The sequence below is a fragment of the Rhinopithecus bieti genome, unplaced genomic scaffold, assembly GCF_001698545.2.
Source record: "Rhinopithecus bieti isolate Rb0 unplaced genomic scaffold, ASM169854v2 scaffold_9696, whole genome shotgun sequence".
NCBI classification, from domain to species: Eukaryota; Metazoa; Chordata; class Mammalia; order Primates; family Cercopithecidae; genus Rhinopithecus; species Rhinopithecus bieti.
In genome coordinates, this window is record NW_016806217.1 from 1995899 (window position 1) to 2018352 (window position 22454).

At 40.7% G+C, this 22454-nt stretch overlaps 1 protein-coding gene across 1 annotated transcript in view; it reads right to left on the reverse strand.

The window, feature by feature from the left end:
- CHD2 (chromodomain helicase DNA binding protein 2) overlaps positions 1-22454 on the reverse strand; it is a 151438-nt gene that overhangs the window by 8811 nt on the left and 120173 nt on the right. The window contains 7 exon segments of the mRNA XM_017875233.1: positions 5085-5298; positions 7525-7613; positions 7616-7623; positions 10950-11128; positions 16150-16284; positions 18555-18722; positions 20508-20626. Of these exon segments, the coding sequence (XP_017730722.1) occupies positions 5085-5298; positions 7525-7613; positions 7616-7623; positions 10950-11128; positions 16150-16284; positions 18555-18722; positions 20508-20626 (912 nt within the window).

Consider the following 22454-nt stretch of genomic DNA (forward strand, 5'->3'; position numbering starts at 1 on the left):
GTGGTCTATTTTTTTTTTTTTTTTTTTTTTTTTTTTTTTTTTTTGGAAATAGAGTCTTGCTCTGTTGCCCAGGCTGGAGTGCAGTGGCACGATCTTAGATCACTGCAACCTCCACCTCTTGGGTCAAGCAATTCTCCTGCCTCAGCCTCCCGAGTAGTTGGGACTACAGGCACCCGCCACCATGCCTGTCCAATTTTTGAATTTTTAGTAGAGACAGGGTTAAACCAGGTTGGCTAGGCTGGTCTCGAATTCCTGACCTCAGGTAATCTGCCCGCCTCAGCCTCCCAAGATGCTGGGATTACAGCTGTGGGCCACCACGCCCAGCTTTATTTTTTACTTTTATTTTCTTCCATACCAATCTTCTCTGTATTGTTCCAATTTTCTTAGGTATGCTGCTGAAATAAGCACTACTTTGCTGAAGTTCCAAATGAAAGTCTGACACATGTTATAAACAGACATTAAATTTCTTTCTTCTTGGTCTTGTTGCTGCTAACATATCAGTAATGACTCCTAAACATTCTTTCCAACAAGATTTTAAGGCAAAATTTACTACTCCTCTCCTTCTGAAATTTTAAGAACTACCGCTTTTCACTCTCCATACCTGTTTAACCTTCCAATCTGTGGCAAACTCTTAACATTGAAACCAAACTAATTCAGAAAATGATACTGCTGAGTTTCACAGCTGCAAGGTAATATCCTCTGGTTATACATCTAATGTTTATTTCAACTGCTGGTACCTGCTGTGCCTGATCTCTGAAAATCTCTCCAGACTACACTCACTGATTCTATTATTCTTCCCTATTCTGCACACACACAAAAATGGACCTCCTCCTATAAAAAAGTAATTTCTCTAACTTTGAGCTTGGATCAGTATCTGTCTCTTAAGGATAAGGCCAAACCATAATCCTTTTAACTTCTGTAGCCTGCCTTTTCTCCTAAGGAAAAGAATCATACTCACTTGAATCAGAAAACGTAGTGAGGACACAGAAGTCCAGGGATGGAGAGTTAAATTGTGGCTACCAAAATATCATGTCCACCCAGAGCCTGTGAGTGTGAAAAAATTTTACCTAGGTCTTTGCAGATGTAATTAAGTTAAAAATCTCTAGATGGGATCACCCTGAATTTGGGTTGGGCTATAAATTCCAGGACAGGCATCCTTTCAAAATAAAGGCAGAGGGAGATATGACAGGCTATGCATAGGAAAGGCTATGCAAAGATGGAGGCAGAAATTGGCGTGATGCACTTATGAGTTAAGAACACCAAGAACTGCTGGTAGCCACCAGAAGGCAAAAGAGAGGCATGGAACAGATTCTCCCTCGGAGCCTCCAGAAGGAACCAACCCTACTGACTGATTTTTAGACTTCCTGGTCTCCAGAAATGTGAGAAAAGAAAGGTTTGATGTTTTAAGCCACCTAGTCTGTGGTACTTTGTTATATACAGCCCTAGGAAACTAATACAGAGGACTAACCAAAAGGAACCTATGACCTCACGGAAAAATCCATCTTCTGTCTATAATTATGTTAAGATCAAAGACATGCTACCAAATAAATGTCTCTACTCATTTTGCTGGCCTTCTAGCTTTTTTCTACAGAGTTGAGGAATAACACCATTAAGGAAGTGCCCAGCTTAGAAACTGATAGCATTAATATGATGTACAGTCAACCAGTGGCTTAAATTCATTGCTGATCTGGGTAAATCAGATGAGAGTACCACAAAGTAAAAAACTTTTGACTATTCACCCTAAGAATTAACAAATAACATCAAAAAGAGACACCTTCTAAACATGCAAAGGATCACTTGAAGATGGCTTCAAATCAAATGAGATTTCTAACAGGATATCAATATCTGTGGTTTTGTAGAGATGTTTAAAACTCAAGCTAATTCATTGTTTCCAGAGTAAATCAAACAGATTTTCTTTCTTCTCAAACTTTCTGTGAGGTAAATCACAGGTTACAAAGTATTGAGCTATTAAAAAGATGGGTGAGGAATCCAAAGTTTAAATAAAAGAATGCATTTAGTAAGAAGTTATTTTAAAGGATTCAGAATATAAAGTAAGTGACATCGTATGAAAAACACAGAAACAGCCTAATACTAGAAAAAAGCCAGTATAACTAATGCAACTAGGTCTAAGAGCAGGGAAACATTTCCCAGTCATTCTGCAAAGTCATTAACTGTTTTTCCCTCAACAAAATGGTGATGAAATAATTTTGAACTCAGATTTTTAAGATTACAGAACATAGAACTTATGCATCCAGGCAAGGTAGCATGTAGCAGAATTACATCCTGCCAAAAACAATGAGAAAGGGAAGATTTAAAAGAACGTGTTTAAGGCCAGGCACAATGGCTCACACCTGTAATCCCAGCACTTTGGGAGGCCGAGGCGAATGGATCACTTGAGGTCAGGAATTCAAGACGAGCTTGGCCAGCATGGTGAGACCCTGTCTGTACTAAAAATAGAAAAAAAAAAAAAATTAGCCCGGCATGGTGGTGTGTGCCTGTAATCCCAGGTACTCGGGAGGTTGAGGCAGAAGAATTGCTTGAACCCGGGAGGTGGAGGTTGCAGTGAGCCAGATCGTGCCGCTGCACTCCAGCCTGAGTGACGGAGACAGACTCCATCTCCTCCAAAAAAAAAAAAAAAAAGTTAAAGGCATCAAAGAGCAGCTAAGGCAATGAGGACTAGAAGGACTAAGATTCCACAGAGCAGAAAACCTCAGAGATAAGAGATGACTTCTGTTACCACTGAAGAGATCTGTGATCCTGAGCACCAGCAAGAGGCTAAGGATCTGGGTCTTTCCCAGGCACGGACCACTGCTGGAGGAACAGAGAACCTGCAGAGTGGGTTTCCAGATTATTTTTGAAAAGGTTATAGCAATTCACTTTCTTAGCAATTGGTGTGTATTTCCCTTTTCAATTTTTGATGATCTGAATGGGTAAAAAAAATTGGTTAACCTATTGTTACTTTAATTTATATTTCCCTAGTAGCAAGGTTGGTCATCTTGTCATATTGGCCATTTGAATTTTCTCTTTTATATGAACTAATTCATAACTTTTGCTCATTTTGTTTTAAAACAATGGATAAGCTCTACAGAGTTAACTTTTTCTAATCGAATTTCCAAAATTTTAATTCAATATGGATTCCTTTGAGTTTTGTTTCAAAACTGCAATTTTTGTTTTGTTTTGCTTTGTTTTGAGACAGTGTCTCACTCTCTCGCCCAGACTGGAGTGCAGTGGTGCAATCCTGGCTCACCACAACCTCTACCTCCCAGACCTAAGAAATTCTCCCACCTCAGCCTGCCAAGTAGCTGGGACTACTACACCATTATGCCCAGCTAATTTTCGCACTTTTTAGAGATGGAGTCTATGTTGCCCAGGCTGTAAAAAATTTTTAATTGACAATTAAAAATTGTATATATTTATCGATTACAATGCAATTTTTAAAATACATATACATTATGGAATGGCTGAATCAGCCTAAGTAACATATGCACTACCTCACGCACTTATTTTTTGTGGCAAGAACACTTAAAATCTCCTAGTAATTTTCAAAAATATAATACATTAACTACAGTCACCATGTTGCACAACAGATTTCTCAACTTATTCCTCATATCTAACTGAAATTTTATCTCTGTTGTTAATGTCTTTCCAATTCTCCCCTGACCTCCAACCTTGGTAACTACTGTTCTACTCCCTGCTTCTATGAGTTTGACTTTTTCAGATTCCATATATAAGTGAGAATATGCAGTTTTTCTCTTTCTGTGCCTCTCTTATTTCACTTAACATAAATGTCCTCCAGATTCATCCATGTTGTTGCAAACGACAGGATTTCCTTCTTTTTAAAGCTGAATACTATTTGATTGTGTATATATACATTTTCTTTATCCGCTCATCTGCTGATGAACACTTAGGATGATTCCATATCTTGGCTATCGTAAATGATGTTGCAATGAATATGTAAGTGCAGGTATTTCTTCAACATAACTAATTTCATTTTCATTGAATGTATACCCAGTAGTGGGACTACTGGATAATATGGTAGTTCTATCTGTGATTTTTCTGAGGCATCTCTACATTGTTTTCCATAATGGCTGTACTAACTTACATTCCCACCAACAATGTGCTAGGTTCCCTTTTCTCCACATCCGTGGCAACCCTTATCTTTTGACTTTTTGGTAATAGCCATCCTAACAACAAATGTGAACTGGTATCATGGTTTTAATTTGCATTTCCCTGATGATTAGTCATGTTGAACATTTTTTCATATACCTGTTGGCCATTTGTATGTCTTCTTTTGAGAAATGTCTATTCAGGTCCTTTGCCCACTTTTCAATCGAGTTTGCCTTCTTGCTACATAAGGAGTTGAGTTCCTTACACAGTTTGGATATTATCCCCTTATCAGATGTATGGTTGGTAATATTTTCTCCCCTTACATAGACTGTCTCCTCACTCTACTGATTGCTCATTTTTCTATTGTTATTGTTTTGTTCTCAATTTACAAGAGCTCTTTGAATATTAGCAGTTTTAATCATTTAACTGCCATACAGAATGTAAACTTCTCCCTCGGTCTTTTTCGTCTGTTCACGTTAGCTGGGTTCTTCTTAATCTGAAGCTTAAATAATAGTCCTGGGGCCAGGTGCAGTGGTTCATACCTATAATCCCAGCATTTTGGGAGGCTGAGGTGGGCAGATCACATGGGGCCAGGAGTTTGAGACCAGCCTGGCCAACATGGCAAAACCCTGTCTCTACTAAAAACTTAACAATTAGCCAAGCGTGGTGGTGCACATCTGTAATCCCAGCTACTCAGGAGGCTGAGGGACGAGAATCGCCTGAACCCAGGAGGTGGAGGTCGCAGTGAGCCACTGCACTCCAGCCTGGGTGACAGAGCGACACTCAGTCTCAAACAAACAGACAAAAAAATTGGGGGGATCTTTATTTCATGCTTTCTCTCATTAAGAAAAGAGAGGACAATGAAGTGTTAGAAGAAAATAAAGCACAACAGTCCAGCCACTGTCTTTGGAAAATGAAACGGCTGTGAATTTTTTATTTTTTGGCACCTCTTTTAAAAACTCCACTTAATGACCTACCTGCATTACTGAAGTGTCTCTTGTTGGGGTGATTGTAGTTATCTCTTGGGTGTCCATGCATCTGTGGGCCATGGGAGGCAGGCAAATGAGGCTTCTGAGGGTGAAGGTTGTGTGAGGTATGGGACTGAGATATCAGAGAGTCCCGGCTGGAGCCTGAGGCCTCTGGACGAAATGGTTTCTTACCCCCAGTCACGTCATCTTTCTTCTTTTGCTCCTAAAGAGTAAAAGGAAACCAAAGAAGCTCAAGATCCCAGGCTTAATTCCCCAGAGAAGAATAAAGGCTATCACCTCTAAATAGCTCCCTCTTGTCCTTCTTAACTTTTGAACTGCCGTTCATTTCCTCCTAACCAAAAAATGCTCATAAATTCCACTGTTAGGCTATTTGCTGGGGGAACTCAGTGGAATTTATGCTGAGTTTGACCATCACTGCTAAGTACCTGCAAGAACACATGCATACACCGCTAGATGTCACTGTACAGGGCACTGTACAGGTGCCTAGGCTGCTGGCACTCTCGGAGGATCATCTTGGACCATGTAAAGCCAAGACTACCAACTTTCCAAGGCTAACCGCAACAAAAAACCCTCCACTGTTCAGTGGGAACTAACTCCTACACCAAAGTTGTCAAGCTAAATATCTGAATGTTCGAGTAACATTACTCCTTATCACACAAGTCAAATGTTTGATATAAAAAAAAAAAAAAATCACAAAATAAAAAAAATAAAGTGACCTAAAACCTAACCAGCAAGGGAATTACTGTTAATAATTTGGCACATATTTTTTAAGCTTATTTTGTATTTATATAGAGGTTTTAAACAAAATATTTGGCATTCATTTTTCACTTAATGTGTAAGTCTTTCCATGTAAATACTTATTTCTACAATATTATGTTTAATGATTGATTAGTACTTCCCAATATGGATGTATCATGAACTACTGAGTTTTGTTTTTTGTTTTTTTGAGACAGAGTCTCACTCTGTTGCCCAGGCAGGCATTCAGTGATGCAATCTCAGCTCACTGTAACCTCTACCTCCTGGTCTCATGCAATCCTCCCACCTCAGCCTCCTGAGGGGCTGGGGCTACAGGCATGTGCCACCATACCCAGCTAATATTTGTAGTTTATGTAGAGATGAGGTTTCATCACGCTGGACAGGCTGGTCTTGAACTCTTGGCCTCAAGTGATCCACCCCCGCCTCAGCCTCCCAAAGTGCTAGGATTACAGGCATGAGCCACCATGCCTGGACACACTGAATGTATTTCTTATTGCTGGGCTTCCAAGTAATTTCCATTATAAACATGTTTAAATCTCTATCTCCTTCTCAAACTAAATTCCTGGAAGCAAAACTGCATGCTTTAGTCTTAATAAATCTTGCTGAATTCTCCTCCAGAAAGGTTGTGACAATGTATACTCCCACTATTAGGATACCACCATTTTTGTTATTCAACTTATACTCATTTCTGATCCCTAAATGAATGAAGTCTTTCATTATTATGTGTCCAACCTCAGTCCCTCTTCCTAATTTTCACTCCCTTCTAAAGGGCCTTTCCTACCTATTTCATTCCCTCCAGGGCCTTTCCTGACTATCCTTTTATAGACTTTTTATAATGCTTATTAGTATATGATTCCTGTATGTTACTGCTATAACATATTCTTCCATGTAAAATTAAATTATAAACTACTTGAGGGTGCTGCTTCACAGGCCAACACAGCACTGGGCACAGCGTAACAAATACTCCTGAGTGCCTCCCTGTCCCCAGCACCATTCTATTCTATTCTATGTGCTGAGGACATAGCAGTAGATGAGAGACACAAAATCTCTGCCTTCATGGAGCTGACACATTAGTGGAGGTGGTATTTAATGCTCACAGATTGAACCAAATGTCCAACTTGGGTACAGCCCATGTGGCAAGTCAGCAGATATGCAAATGGGCACACCTACACAAGGAGCATTGCCTCTGCAGCCTCCTCCATTTCACTTTTGCACCTATCCCCCTACTCCAAAGGAGAGGCAACTTCTAAGCACCTCTCACAAGTGAATAGCAGGACCCCTTCCATACAAAAGCTGGAAGGACACCAAGCAGATGGTCCAGAAAAGAAGAGAAAAAGTATTTTCTGCCCGCCACCCTATTACTTCCTAGGAGCCACATTTATAAGCTACCATAAGACATGTACAGAAGAAAAATGCACATGGAAGAAAAAACCTGGTGAACAAATGATTCTAGAACATAAAAACACAGGGTAAACACTCTTTGTCAGAATTTCAACAATGTTAGGCTCCAATGCATCGGCTATTTCACCCATCTGGTCTTATTGTTTGACTATTAGCACCAGCAATAACCCATGATTCTGTGACTATCTTCCTGTGGAAAAACAATAATTAAGAGATTTTTCTGTGGAGTTGGTATTTGTTTGTATGAATTAGGATTGCATTTGTACTTTACCTCCTCTTCTTGAGACCTTTTCTTATGAGCCATCTTGTATAACTTATGCAGTTTTCGAGCATCAAATTCTGTAAACTTGGAAACAAAATCCATAAGTTCCTAAAAGAAAATGAACAGTTCTGGTGAATTATAGAATTAGAAAAGCAATTTTTTATTATCTTCATGGATGGCAAGCTAATAAATTTTGCTGTGGTATATTCCCTAAGCATAGAAATTAAATTACAGAAATATTATTTCAAGTGTTTGCGTTAATAATACAGTAAGTCTAACTTAATGTTGTCAATAGGTTCTTGGAAACTGCAACTTTAAGTGAAACAAAATCAATTTTTTTTTCTCATCAATGTTACAATGAAACAAAGCTGAAGGAAACAATGTTATTTGAGGACTTACTGTACACCTTTATATGGTTCTGCCAAAATAGTATGACAGAGGGATTTAGAGACTAAGGCTCTGTCAGTACCTAAAACTCTTCTGAATTTATATCACTGACACCCCGGACTCCAGTCCTTTAAGCTTTCCTTCATTTTCTGGACTCTACCACAAATCCATCAGCACGACTATCTCCCAGGTTGTGGCCTCCATTCAGTCAGTCATCTCTGTGTTACTGCCCCTCCTTCCTCCCAGTTGTCGCCACCATGACCTTTCATTTATTCCTTAAAACTCTCAGTGACTTCTTCCCTCCAATTCCATTATGTTCACCCTAGCATGGTGTTTCTGCACAACAGGGGAATGATATGATGAAATGGGTGTTTAGAAAGAGTAAGCACAGGCCGGGCGCGGTGGCTCAAGCCTGTAATCCCAGCACTTTGGGAGGCCGAGGCGGGTGGATCACGAGGTCAGGAGATCGAGACCCTCCGGGCTGACGCGGTGAAACCCCGGCTCTACTAAAAATACAAAAACCTAGCCGGGCGCGGTGGCGGGCGTCTGTAGCTGTTGAGTCGCTACTCGGAGGTGAGGCGAGGAGAATGCGGAACCCGGACGGCGGAGTTGCAGTGAGCCGGAGATCGCCAGCTGCACTCCAGCCTGGGCACCACAGCGAACTCCGTCTCAAAAAAAAAAAAAAAAAAAGAAAAAAAAAAAAAAAAAGAAAAAGAAAGAGTAAGCACAGGTAGTCAGAGTGAGCGCCATAAAGGAGTCGCATATCTTCTCAAACTTCCTAACAGGTAGTTTCACCATGGCTTGCTGCTGACAGGACACCTGTACAGGCTCCCTAACTAGAAAGCCTGCTGCATCAGGTGAAGAGCCACTTACCTTCCTGTCTAAAGCCTCCTATAAAGAGCTTCAGTCTTTTTAACAAACTCTCTTTAAACCCTAAACACCACCCAGTCCCCTCCCTGACCCACTTTCAAGTCTTTGCTGAAGCCTGAGAATTCTGTTCATCTCAGCAATTCAACTCAGGTCATGTACACTCAGTTCAAGTGCGCCTGCCTGCCTCTCAGAAGACCTTCCTTCCTGACTACTCTTCACGCACTTCCTTCTCAGCCCTTCCACTCTATCTGGCCTTGCATTTGCTGCCTCATGATGAACAGTTTCTCCGGAGGCTTGCCTTGTACTACTTTTTTGACTTGTAAAGGGTGAAGACCTTATAAACTACTGCTAGCCAAGATCACAGTGCCTGGCACATTTAAAAATGAGTCTGTTCAGTGGGATGACCTTTTGCTATCTTCTAGTCAGTGTTAAATTTAAAAGGAAAAAAAAAAAAAAGGCCAGATGCCCGCTAGGTAAAGAAAGAAGCTGGTAACAGTGTTAAGGTGAAAAAAGTACCATTTTGAAAATTAAATTTTTTTTATAGGGGTGAAGCATGCTGTGGACACCATCATGCAGAAGTTTTCTTAAATCCACTTTTCACTCAAAAACCAGTCCTCTGAGATTGGACATATTATACAAAGATAATCACATCATCCATGAACTATACAAGTTCAAAATAACTGTGGTTATGTACAAACAAGCACATGTACCCTCTGAGTCTAAAATAAAATAAAAACGAAGTAACTGTGATTAATGGAAAGAGATTTAATGTTACAACTGCCTTTTAGAATTTCCAGCCATGACTGGGCGCAGTGGCTCATGCCTGTAATCCCAGCACTTTGGGAGGTCAAGGCAGGCGGATCACCTCAGGTCAGGAGCTCAAGAAGAGCCTGGTCCACATGATAAAACCCCATCTCTACTAAAAATACAAAAATTAGCCAGGCGTGGTGGCAGGTGCCTGTAATCCCAGCTACCTGGGAGACGGACGTTGCAGTGCCAAGATTGTGCCACTGCACTCCAGCCTGGGTGATAGAATGACAGAGTCAGACTCCGTCTCATTTAAGAAAAAAAAAAAAAAAAAAAAAGAATGTCCAGTTACGTTTCCTTAAAATATCCAAAGTGAATAGTGGATATATACCTAGCAATCCCACTACTGGGTATCTACCCAGGGGAAAATAAGTCATTATATGAAAAAGACACTTGAACTCACATGTTTACAGCAGCACAATTTGCAATTGCAAAAATACGGAACCAGCCTAAATGCCCATCAACCAACAAGTGTATAAAGAAAATGTGGTATATACATACCATGGAATACTACTCAGCCATAAAAAGGAATAAAATAATGGCATTTGCAGCAACCTCAATGGAGCTGGAGACCACTATGCTAAGTGAAATAACTCAGGAATGGAAAATCAAACATTGGATGCAAAGGCATAAAAATGATATAATGGACTCTGGGGGGAAGGGGGCTGAGGGATAAAAGATGACACATTGGGTGCAGTGTGCACTGCTCGGGTGATAGGTGCACCAAAATCTCAGAAATCACCACTACAGAGCTTATCCATGTAACCAAACACCACCTGTTCCCTAAAACTACTGATATCTTTTTAAAAATTTTAAGTGGGTATATAAAGGAACATTTATAAACCGTGATGCCTTAAACACTGGTAAGTTCTAGATTAACTGCTTTAATCCAAATTACTACTTTAATTATTAAAGAAGGATATGAGAATAGAGAACTCAAAGTTCTTGTGGTTTTCTCTGTTTCACCATGTGTTGGTACAGAACCAACCAATTAGATGTACTAGATACAGTAATATCTGAATATCTAGGTATCAACCTGAGATGGGTAAAGTAGTTAAGACCAGATGATTTCTGTCCCTTGTAGGCTTAAAGAAAATTTATTTCTGAGAACAGACCAGCAAATCCAGTACCACTATCTTTCTCTCATAAAATAAATTAATGACATCATCCTCCTCCTTCAAAAGGCTGGCCTCAGTGGAATGGCCCATTTCGTGGAAAGGAAGTTAAAGCCTGCAGGTATATTGCCAACAGATGAGTTTTGTTGGGAAGAAGGTTTCTTAGGTGGCTATGCCACCTTTTATTAAAAGAAAACAGAATCCACTCCCACACTCAGTCAAATCAAAGGGGGCAGACGAGGCCAAAGTGGTTACCTCCTCCAGAGTTTGATGTGCTCCTGATCTGAGTAGGCTTTAAGGCACTCGGCTATCCGGTCTCCGATTTTCAGTAGGCAGTTCCGGGTGTGTTCCAGTTGTTCTTGCACACTGAGCCCCTTGTCAGGTTTGTCGAGCTGTTTCAGTGCCTTTTTCACAGGCCTCATCCTCTCCTTACACTGTAACAGGACAAAAGAATAAAGACATAAACAATCTGCAGAAAATAAGTCTTGTCCTTTGCTTATTGCGCTCTCAATGAAAACACAGCCCACCCCTATGCCATACAATTGCTAGAGGAAGCGTGGGTAAAGCTAGTGCAGTGGAGTAAGTGTCAGTGTTAAAGTCAGAAAACCCTGAGGTGCAGTGCCAGCACCATCACTTAGAGTTATGTGATAACACTTCACACCTTACTTAACTTCTCTAAATACTGCTTCCTCATCTGCAAGAGGCATGGCATGCCTTACAAGCCCATTTTGAAGATCTAATGAGGAGCAGTATTACAGACCTAACCTGAAATTCTCCCACCACAAGCTGTCTAAACATACAGGATAAAATATTTACAAATCCTTTAGGCTTGAAAGAAAGCAAAAGAAAGGCTTCCAGATAAAGATGGTAAACAGAACATATCAATCTTTTCTCTGCCTCCCCAATCCAACTAAAACAATGGTAAAGGGAAGGTCCTTAAAAGAGACAAGCCCACAAAGACAGCGAAAACAAGAGAGAGAATAACAGCAACAAAATATTGGCAGCATGGGAAATGACAAAACAGATCTGAGAAAATGAAATTCGAAGCCAGGAGTAAAAAGAGCCAAGAAGTAACCCGACTTACATGGCAAAACTCCCCCAAAGGTGAGGTGTCTTCAGAAGGAGGGATGAGGGCTAAAATGGGGAGTGGTTTAAAAACGCTTAAGAAGTAACACATATCCAGATTCATAAGATACCCAGATCTCTAACTCCACCCAGTAACAAATACAAAGACTTATTCTCCAGAAAAGGATAAAAGAACCTCTGAGCTGGACTGCATAGGCACAGATGAGGGGTGAGCCCACCACACTGAAAACAGGATTATGTGAGCAAGTGAGCACAGTCACACAGGATGAGTCACCAACCAAGTCTTCTGCCTCTCAGATTCCAGAATGGAAGGAGCCAGGCCTTCACACTCCAGAGAGTCAGGAAACTGGGGCATTCTTCACAAAATGTGACCGCCCCAGAGGAAAAACCAAATGATCCTGACTACCCATCGGAAGTTTCTGCTAGATCATCCTATAGTGAAAACTTTCAAAGGAGATCAAGCCCCACCACCCACATGCTCAAACTTCCAATGAGATGTTTAGTCCTCCACTCTTAAATATGAGCTGACAACTGAGGATCAGCAAAGCCATTAAGGCAATATGTGTAACATGAACAATGGAAAACAAAGAGAAGTATAAAGATATTCAAGAGTGGTGGAGGAAAAAGGTATTAGAAATAAATAATGTGAAACAAAGTTGAAGGAATCTCCCAGAAAGTAGAGTAAAAGCAAAATGAGCAACTTAAAAGACAAAATTAGGGACCAACATCCAGAATTCGATATCCAAAAACAATAAATTCCATAAAGGTAAAACTGGGAACTTAGAGAAAATTACCACCGTATAATTCAAGAAAATTTCACAGAATGGTGTAGGGATATGGTTGTCAGCCACTGAGTATCTGGCACAATGAACTAAGTAAGACACGTGGCCATGAAATTTTCAAATAATGAAAACTCTACAAACTTCCATCACTTTATGGTCATTTCCACAGCTATATACTTATGATCTGTGGATTTTTCTGTGTTATATTTCAATTTTAAAAGGGCATAAAATAAAAAATATACCAAAAACTAAAAGACTTCTGTAATTACTATAAAAAATAAAAGATTAGTATTAAGAAGGTAAAAAGAATTCCTACAGAAAAGGTAAGAAAGATAAATTATTCCAAATATGTCAATTTGGAATAAATGAATAGGCAATTCACAAGGAACATGAATGACCACTAAAATATGAAAATAAAAGTCCAATGACCTTCAGTATTTCATAGCCCTCAGATTAGCAAAAATTAACAACTGTTAACTGAGTCAGAAATTAACAACTGTTTCTAAGGCTGGCAAGCAATTGGAACTTGAATTCATTGCTATAATTAATGCAATCTCTACAACTGCTTTCAAGAGTAACTCAGGTATCTAATAAAGTGGCAGATGTGTATACCTAATGAATGACCTACAATTTTTGCTCAAGCCATACACCCTAGAGAAGCTCTCACTTGTGTGGTACAAGAAAATATGTGCAACAATTTCACTGTAGCCTATCTGTAGTAGCAAACACCTGGAAAAATCCTGATGTCCACCAATACGAGAAAGAATAAACTGTGGAAGAATAAATTGTGGGATAACACGAAACTTCAATGACAGCCACAATTAACATATATAAATCTCAAAAATGTTGACTGTTATGAGAGGAAAAGCAAGTTACAGGATACACAAGTGTGCCAATTACAGTTTTAAGACAAGGAAATCAATCCTCTGTATTGTTTATATGTGGGAGGCCAGGCAGCACAATGGTTATGGACCCAACCTCTCATGTCAAACTGCCTGGGTCAAAACTGTGTTCTATGTCTTAGCTGTGTGACATAGGGCAAATCACTTAACTCTCTTCACCTTATTTTTAAATATGCAAAATGGAAACAATAGCCTACCTCACAGGATTGTTGTGGAAAAAATATACATAAAGCACATAAATATTAACTAGCTATTAATGTGAGCTACTATCATCTTTACAGACTAAGTAGTAAAACTCTCGAACCACACATTAAATATAAAAATTGAATTCGGAATCATAGTTACATCTCAGAGGTAAGAAAGAGAGAAAAGGCCCAGCGCGGTGGTTCACGCCTGTAATCCCAGCACTTTGGGAGGCCGAGGCGGGCAGATCACGAGGTCAGGAGTTCGAGACCAGCCTGACCAACATGGTGAAACCCCGTCTCTACTAAAAATGCAAAAGTTAGCCGGGCGTGGTGGTGCGCGCCTGTAATCCCAGCTATTCAAGAGGCTGAGGGCCGGGCGCGGTGGCTCAGCCTGTAATCCCAGCACTTTGGGCAGGCCGAGACGAGGCAGATCACGAGGTCAGGTGAGATCGAGACCATCCTGGCTAACATGGTGAAACCCCGTCTCTACTAAAAACTACAAAAAAACTAGCCGGGCGAGGTAGCGGCGCCTGTAGTCGCCAGCTACCCGGAGAGCTGAGGCAGGAGAATGGCGTGAACCCGGGAGGCAGAGCTTGACAGTGAGCTTGAGAATCCGGCCACAAGCACTCCCAGCCGGGTGGACAGGAGCGACGACTCGCCGCGAGGGCCGTCTCAAAAAAAAAAAAAAAAAAAAAAAAAAAGAGGCTGAGGCAGGAAGAATTCCTTGAACCCAGGAGACCAGCTGCAGTGAGCCAAGATCGCACCCACGACGCTTCAGCCTGGGCGAGCAGACGCAACGACCTGTCTCAAGAAAAAAAAAAAAAAAAAGAGAGGAAAAATAGCATAGGTTGAGAGGGAGGTACACCAAGGGTTCAACTTTATATTCTGAGTCTTAAAGAATTCAGATTTGACAAAACTTCATGGTATATTTATCAATGCCTATTATATCCCTGAAATTTCTCTGCATCTTTTAAAGATTTCATAATATAAAAACAAGATTAAATGAGTCATTTTTAAGAGCATTTTTTAAATGTCATGGTACCACAGAACATTAGATATCATTTTCTCTTATAAACACTCGGATAAGAAAGACTAGGAAACAGATTGGTTAGCTGACTATGTAATTATTCATTTATTCAATTTACTCACTTACTGATATACTACTAGCATCTAAATAAACTTTATATAAAACATAATACTTGTCCTCAGAGAGCTCACAGGCTAAAAAGATAATAGAGATAAAAGTGAAAGAAAACATTATCTATATACATATGTGTTATAGGTTTTAGATAACTCAGAAGAAGAAGTCAAAGAGAGGTTACAGGGCAGGGTCAACAGGGTCCTTTGCTGCCACAGGACAGAAGTATTTTTTTTTTTTTTTTTTTTTTTTGAGACGGAGTTTCGCTCTGCCACACAGGCTGGAGTGCAGTGGCCGGATCTCAGCTCACTGCAAGCTCCGCCTCCCGGGTTCACGCCATTCTCCTGCCTCAGCCTCCCGAGTAGCTGGGACTACAGGTGCCCGCCACGTCGCCCGGCTAGTTTTTTGTATTTTAGTAGAGACAGGGTTTCACCATGTTAGCCAGGATGGTCTCGATCTCCTGACCTCGTGATCCGCCCGTCTCGGCCTCCCAAAGTGCTGGGATTACAGGCTTGAGCCACCGTGCCTGGCCGGGACAGAAGTATTTTCAAATTTGGAAGAAAACAGCTTTTTCTTTCAGCCTGAATGAGCTGTTTGATTAACGGATTTGTGGAAGTATGGGGAGGAGAAACCACAGAGAGGTGGGGAAGGGATGGTGGCACAGTGAAATCTATACCTGCAGCTCCAGCCAGGGGCAAAGGAGCCTTGAGGACACACTGGCCTGTATCCAATCCTGTGCAAGACCTGGTCCATGCACTCGCTCCCCATTGCCTTGCCCTCCCCTCTTCTCCTGTTACCTTTTATTCTTCCTTCAGAACTCAACTCAAACATCACTTCCTTACACAAACCCTTCTGGCATTCCCTGACTAGGTCAAATTCCCTTCTCACAGCATCTCCACAGTATGCACTCTCTCTCCTTCAGAGGCCTGTCTGTGACAGGTGCACCAACATGATTTGTGTAGTTATCTAACTCCCCTACTCAAATGTAGTTTACAATGACAGAAATGGTTATCTATTCAACATGGTAACTCTGGGGGCTGGAACACAGAAAACATTCAATAAATATTTGCTCAGTGAACACTTCTCTTTCCCAAATGCCTCTAAGAGCCCTTGGAGCCTCTCTTAACTAGGAGCACAAGACATGAAATCCACTCCTTAAACTTCCCCTCAATAAAAGACAAGAAAATCTCTTCCTGCCAGCCTGCTGAAGAGCACATGGTCTTCAGATATTGTAAGCAATGTGTTTCCAAAGTAATGTACTATTGCTCAGCTCAGCTGAAGCTCTGGCTGGACCTATAAAAGGCAGAGCCACAGCAAGCACTGTGGCTGCAGACACTGGTATCCCCCAATTTCAAGACTTACTATGCTGAATGTCTCCTGGTCCAGATCATCATCCTCATCCTCTCCAATGGGGACAGGTTCACTTCCTGCTGTAATATGGACAGGACCCTGAGATCGCTTTGATTTACTCGAAGATTTGGCATCACCACTTTTAGGCTTTTAAAAAAGAGTTACAAGGAGTCATTGTCATTTGTGCAATCCTACCGTGGAATTTGGATTTCTTACCTACGTTGTGTTATTACAATGGGTAAATATGACGGTCTCAGTTTATTTTTTAAAAAGTAAAATAAAATCCTGAAACATCATGAAGACAAACCTATCTGATTAGCAGCTTACTCACACATTATTCCCATTTCCATCTCTAAATGTACCCAATTATAACTTCAATTTCGTCAGTGCTATTTTTGGGCTTCTACTCCTTTATCCATAAAATGCACAGAAATGTCATCAAGAGGTTAAGATCGTAAATTGGCAGAACTCTTCTAGAGTATTATGTAGCAACTTTTATTAACAGCATACCTTTTGATTTAGGAATCTGCTGCATTACTAAATTATTATAAATGAAATCTATATAAATCTCAATTATATTGAAGGAAACGTTGCAGAAGGATATATAAAATGACTTCATGTACTTTTTTTTTCTTTTTTTGAGACAGATTCTTGCTCTGTCATCCAGGCTATAGTGTAGTGTCATGATCTCAGTTCACTGCAACTCTACCTCCTGGGTTCAAGAGATTCTTCTGCCTCAGCCTCCCAAGTAGCTCGGATTACAGGCACACGCCACCACACCCAGCTAATTTTTGTATTTTTAGTAGAGACAGGGTTTCACCATGTTGTCCAGGTTGGCCTCGACCTCCTGACCCTGTGATCCACCCACCTTGGCCTCCCAAAGTGCTGGGATTACAGGTGTGAGCCACTGCGCTTGGCTTGACTTCATGTACATTTTAAAGCATACAGCATGCTTTGTTTATAGTTATATGGACATGCACTATAATATGTACTACAAATATAAATACATGAATAGGAAGGTTTCAAACCCACTTCACAGTAGTGATTATGGGGAGAACAGAGGAAGAGTAACAAAATCAGGGAAAAGGAACGGGGGCAGCTTCAACTGTACCAGTCATATGTTCATGAAATACAAAAGGTATCAGCCTCTCCCCCTGCCTGGCCCCGCCAAAAAAAAGAAAAAAGCCACTTAAAGTAAACACGAAAAAATGTTAACAACAGTTGTGATAACTGGAGAGTGGATAAACAGATGTTTGCTAAAATTGTTCTTTGTGTTTTTATTTTTTTAATACTTTACTTTAAGAATGTCTTTCCATGGGAGCACAACTGCACAGGTTATTTGTCACAATATGGTCTATTAACATCAAAAATTAGAAAGTATTTCAAAATGGGAAATTCAAATTGCTTCTAACATGTGACACCCAAACAGAATTCTCCCCAACTATTAAAATGTTTTGTTTTGTTTGGTTTTTTTTTTTGAGACAAGGTCTTGCTCTGTTGCCCAGCCTGGAGTGAAATGTGACACAACCATGGCTCAATGCAGCCTCGAGCTCCTGAGCCTAAGCAATCCTCTCACCTCTGCCTCCCAAGTAACTGGGCCCACAGGCACATGCCACAATGCCCAGCTAGATTTTGCTTGTTTTTATTTTGTAGAGACGAGGTCTCCCTAAGTTGCCAAGGGTGTAAAAATGATTTTAACATTTATTCACTTGGAAAGTTGTGATACACTGCTAAGTGAGGAGAAAAGACTACCCAAACAGTCTAATCTGATTTTATATTTGTTTTAAATATGTTTATTTTATATTTAATAATATAAAATTTCAAAGTACTTATCAAGAAATCTATATTAGAGTTATCACTGGATATTAGAATTATAGCAGTTGTTCCTGTTTTGGCAATGATTTTACTGTGTTCAGATGTCAACAAGTATACACTGCAACACTGTACCAAATTATTGGGTTTAGAATGAACTTCATAAAACCCCTAATGTAAAGGTTATAATAGCAAGGCTTTTCATCCATTTACATTCCAATAACTCTGGCTAATATTTGTTTTTGACTCGAACTCTTCTTCAAATTCAGCTGTGGACTGTGCTTCTCTAATATGAATCTGAGAACGTATTTCGTATTTACACGTAAATGAAGATTTCTCTCACCTGTCCTATCTCATTCAAACATTTCCCCCTGAAATATGTAATAAAAGACCAAGTTTTTTTTAAAAAACACCCCAAACTTGCAGGTTCCCCTCTCTCTGCAAGGACAGGTGCAGGTATTCCATCAACAGCCCCACCTATCCTTCTTAAACATACCCATAAAAAGACAATTATTGCAGGGCCCTCAAATCTCCTGCTACTTCTAAATCCAAATGGGGAATTGCAAAGGCTGTGGGTATCTCCATGAACAGAAGGGCACCGTTACCTTTTCCTTCTTGTCTTTTGACTTCTTTCTTTCCTTGTCCCCTTCTTTGTCTTTCCTAGAACTCATTTGCTTCTCCTTGTTCTCCTTGTTCTCTTTCTTCTTCTGTTTTTTTTTCATTGGACTTTTTTCCAAGCCATCATCCTAGGAAACAAAACAGGGCTCTGAATTCTTATCACAAATTTTATATCTACTTATGTACTTTCTGGAAAAGAAGCATTGCCCCAGTGGTTCATCATTGTCTATACTTAGAAGCTTGTCTTCAAGCAAATAGCCTCAAGGCACTCAGAAAAGTCTAAACTTTCCAGTAACAACCAGTTAAAACTGTAGAGGTGGAAGCTCTTTACTGATATCCTCTCATTTAATTCTCAGAGCAACCCTTCAACATGAGTTTTATCATTCTCATTTCACGGATGGAAACTGAGTACCAAATAAATTATATACCTGTACACAGTCAGCTAATAACTGATCAGGTTGCTCATATTTAAATTTATGTATGTACTGGCCAGGCACATTGGCTCATGCTTATAATTCTAGTACTCTGGGAGGCTGAGGCAGACCTATCACCTGAGGTCAGGAGTTTGAGACCAGCCTGGCCAACATGGTGAAATCCTGTCTCTTTTAAAAATACAAAAATTATTTTAGGTAGGAGAATCGCTTGAACCCAGGAGGTGGAGGATGCTGTGAGCCCAGATCACGCCACTGCACTCTACCTTGGGTGACAAAGTAAGACTCCATCTCAAAAAAAAAACTAGTAATAAATAAATTTATGTATGTATGACTCAAATCCATGCTAGTTCCTGTACCCACTGCTGATCCTCTTGGAGCTAATATCCAAGTACAATTACACTTTCAGAAATTCCATAAAGTTGTCACTGAAATAGCACACTAAATGATACCAACTTACTATTCACTTTACTTAGACCAGAGGTTACAAACTGGCAAGCCAAACCTGACCCACGGGAGTTTTGTTAACAGAACTCCAGAGCAGCTGTCCCCTTTACATTAGGCATGAGCTCTCTGGTAAACCACAGTCCTGACCACTCCCCCTCATTCCCAAGAATGAGGCTACGTGTCAATCGCCATTTATCATTAAAACTTTAGGCTGGAGGCCGGGCGCGGTGGCTCAAGCCTGTAATCCCAGCACTTTGGGAGGCCGAGGCAGGCGGATCACGAGGTCAGGAGATCGAGACCATCCTGGCTAATATGGTGAAACCCCATCTCTACTAAAAAAAATACAAAAAACTAGCCGGGCGAGGTGGCGGGCGCCTGTAGTCCCAGCTACTCCGGAGGCTGAGACAGGAGAATGGCGTGAACCCGGGAGGCGGAGCTTGCAGTGAGCGGAGATCTGGCCACTGCACTCCAGCCTGGGCGGCAGAGCGAGACTCCATCTCAAAAAAAAAAAAAAAAAAAAAAAACTTTAGGCTGGGAGCAGTGGCTCACTCCTGTAATCCCAGCACTTAGGGAGGCCGAAGGCAGGCAGATCCCTAAGGTCAGGAGTTTGAGACCAGCCTGGCCAACATGGTTAAACACCTGTCTCTACTTAAAATACAAAAATTAGCCAACTGGCGTGCTGGCAGTGGCCGGTAATCCAGCTACTCAGGAGCTGAGGTAGGAAGAATTGCTGGAACCCAGGAGGCGGAGATTGCAGTGAGCCAAGTTGTGGCCACTGCACTCTCAGCTGTGTACAGAGTGAGATTCTGTCTCAAAAAGAAACAAAAAAAAAAACAGAAACAAAATCTTTCAGAGCCCCTCATTACTTCCATATATATGAATTTGCAGCTGCTGACTTAACGTATATTCCTCTCTGACAGATTAAGCAAAGACTAATATGACTATTTCCATTTAATCCCTCGTAAACCAAACACACTTCAGATGAGTTTTTATTTCCAGCTGCACAATAAGTACAGCTAAAATAATAAAGAACCCTCAACTCTAACCCCACTCATACTTCACTTTCTCCCCTCTCTGAGGTTATCGAAGCCTTAGAGAGCAAGCTCCAATTCCATGCTCCTCTTTCAGCCTGGGCACTTTGTTTTCCTTCTTTACCGAGGCTTCCGCCTTCTTTAATTTGGCTGGAAAAGGAGAGAAAATGATGATTAACGTACAAATCAAGACCCTCGAAGCTAACCAAACAACATGAGACTCTTATGGCAGCAGCAGACATATCAATTCAACAAGAATGAAAATTCCAAGAATCAAGAGTGCAACTCATTTTACCTGACAAGACCAAACCAAAACAAATAAAAAACCTATAGGCTTATCATTAGCCTATACCACATTAAAATATCCATGTTCCTTTTTTGGCCCCCCCCCCGCGAGACTGGAGTTCTTGCTCGTCACCCAGCTGGAGTGCAGGGGTGCCATCTTGCCTCACGAACCTCCACTCCCAAGGGGTTCAAAACGATTTCTTCCCGCCTCAGCTCTCGAGTAGCTAGGTGGAACTACAGCAGGCCACCCAATGGTACTTTTAGTGTTGTCATTTTAAAAACAGGATTTTGCCAGTTGGTCAGACAGTCTCAACTTCCGACTGTCCAGGCGATCACCACCTCAGCCTCCAAAGGTTGGGATTACAGGCGTTGAGCACCTCACCGCCAAAATATCTTATACTCCTTAAACCTACTGATTCCATATTTTTGAATCCATCTAAAAGATAAATTTTTCTTTTTTTTTGTTTTTTTTTTTTTTTTCTTGAGACAGAGTCTTGCTCTGTCACCCAGGTTGGAGTGCCGTGGCGCAATCTCAGCTCACTGAAAGCTCTGCCTCTCGGGTTCACGCCATTCTCCTGCCACAGCCTCCCGAGTAGCTGGGACTACAGGCGCCCGCCACCACACCCGGTTTTTTGTATTTTCAGTAGAGACGGGGTTCCACCATGTTAGCCAGGATGGTCTCGATCTCCTGACCTACTGATCTGCCTGCCTCAGCCTCCCAAAGTGCTGGGATTATAGGCATGAGCCACTGTGCCCGGCCAAGATATAATTTTTTTTAAAAAAGGAAAATCACTCTGTGTACAAAGATACAAATAAAGATAATACATTAAAGACATAATAGTAACATTAAAAAACCAGAAAGCAAGTTACATATAATAAGGAAAAGATTAAAATACTGTTTATCTGCCTAATGAGACATGATCTGTAACATGATCTAATCTACCTTTCTAGAGCCTAACACATAATGTATTGCATATTCAACGTATTACATGAAGAATGAGATTTATGATCCTATTACTTGAAAAAAATGAGGTGTGGTATTATGGGTTTTTTCCCCTAAAATTTGCTTTGCTTATAATAATACAGGGAAATTAATATAAATGACATAGCTGCAAGAGAACTTAAAGAACATGCACACATGGGCTGCTAGTACAGGGTGTAATTTGTATTTCTTAGCTGGGATTCCATCTTTCTGGGCCTGAACTGAAATTATAAATTGGGGAAATAAAAGGAGATAAAGCTCAGGTGAATTCACTGAGAATTTAGCTGGTATTTCACATAGCAACTAAGGTCTAGTTTCAGAATTAACTGTACATTCCAACTGTCAATTTTACTCTGGGATCCATTATTACAAGTACCACAGAGATAGATATAACAATAGGCAAACCCATAGGTATTCAATGCAGTCTGTTCCAAAATGGAGAAAGCAGAATAAAGAAACAGTAACAATACGTGTGGAACAGTGACACTGGGGAGCAAAGAGGATTAATTTGAAGCAACATTTCAGAAGGATGGGTTTGTAAGAAAGCTGCCAAGATGTTGTGGTCTTAAATGAATTTTTTTTTTTTTTTTTTTTGAGATGGAGTCTTGCTCTGTTGCCTGGGCTGGAGTGCAGTGGCCTGATCTCAGCTCACTGCAAGCTCCGCCTCCCAGGTTCACACCATTCTCCTGCCTCAGCCTCCTAAGTAGCTAG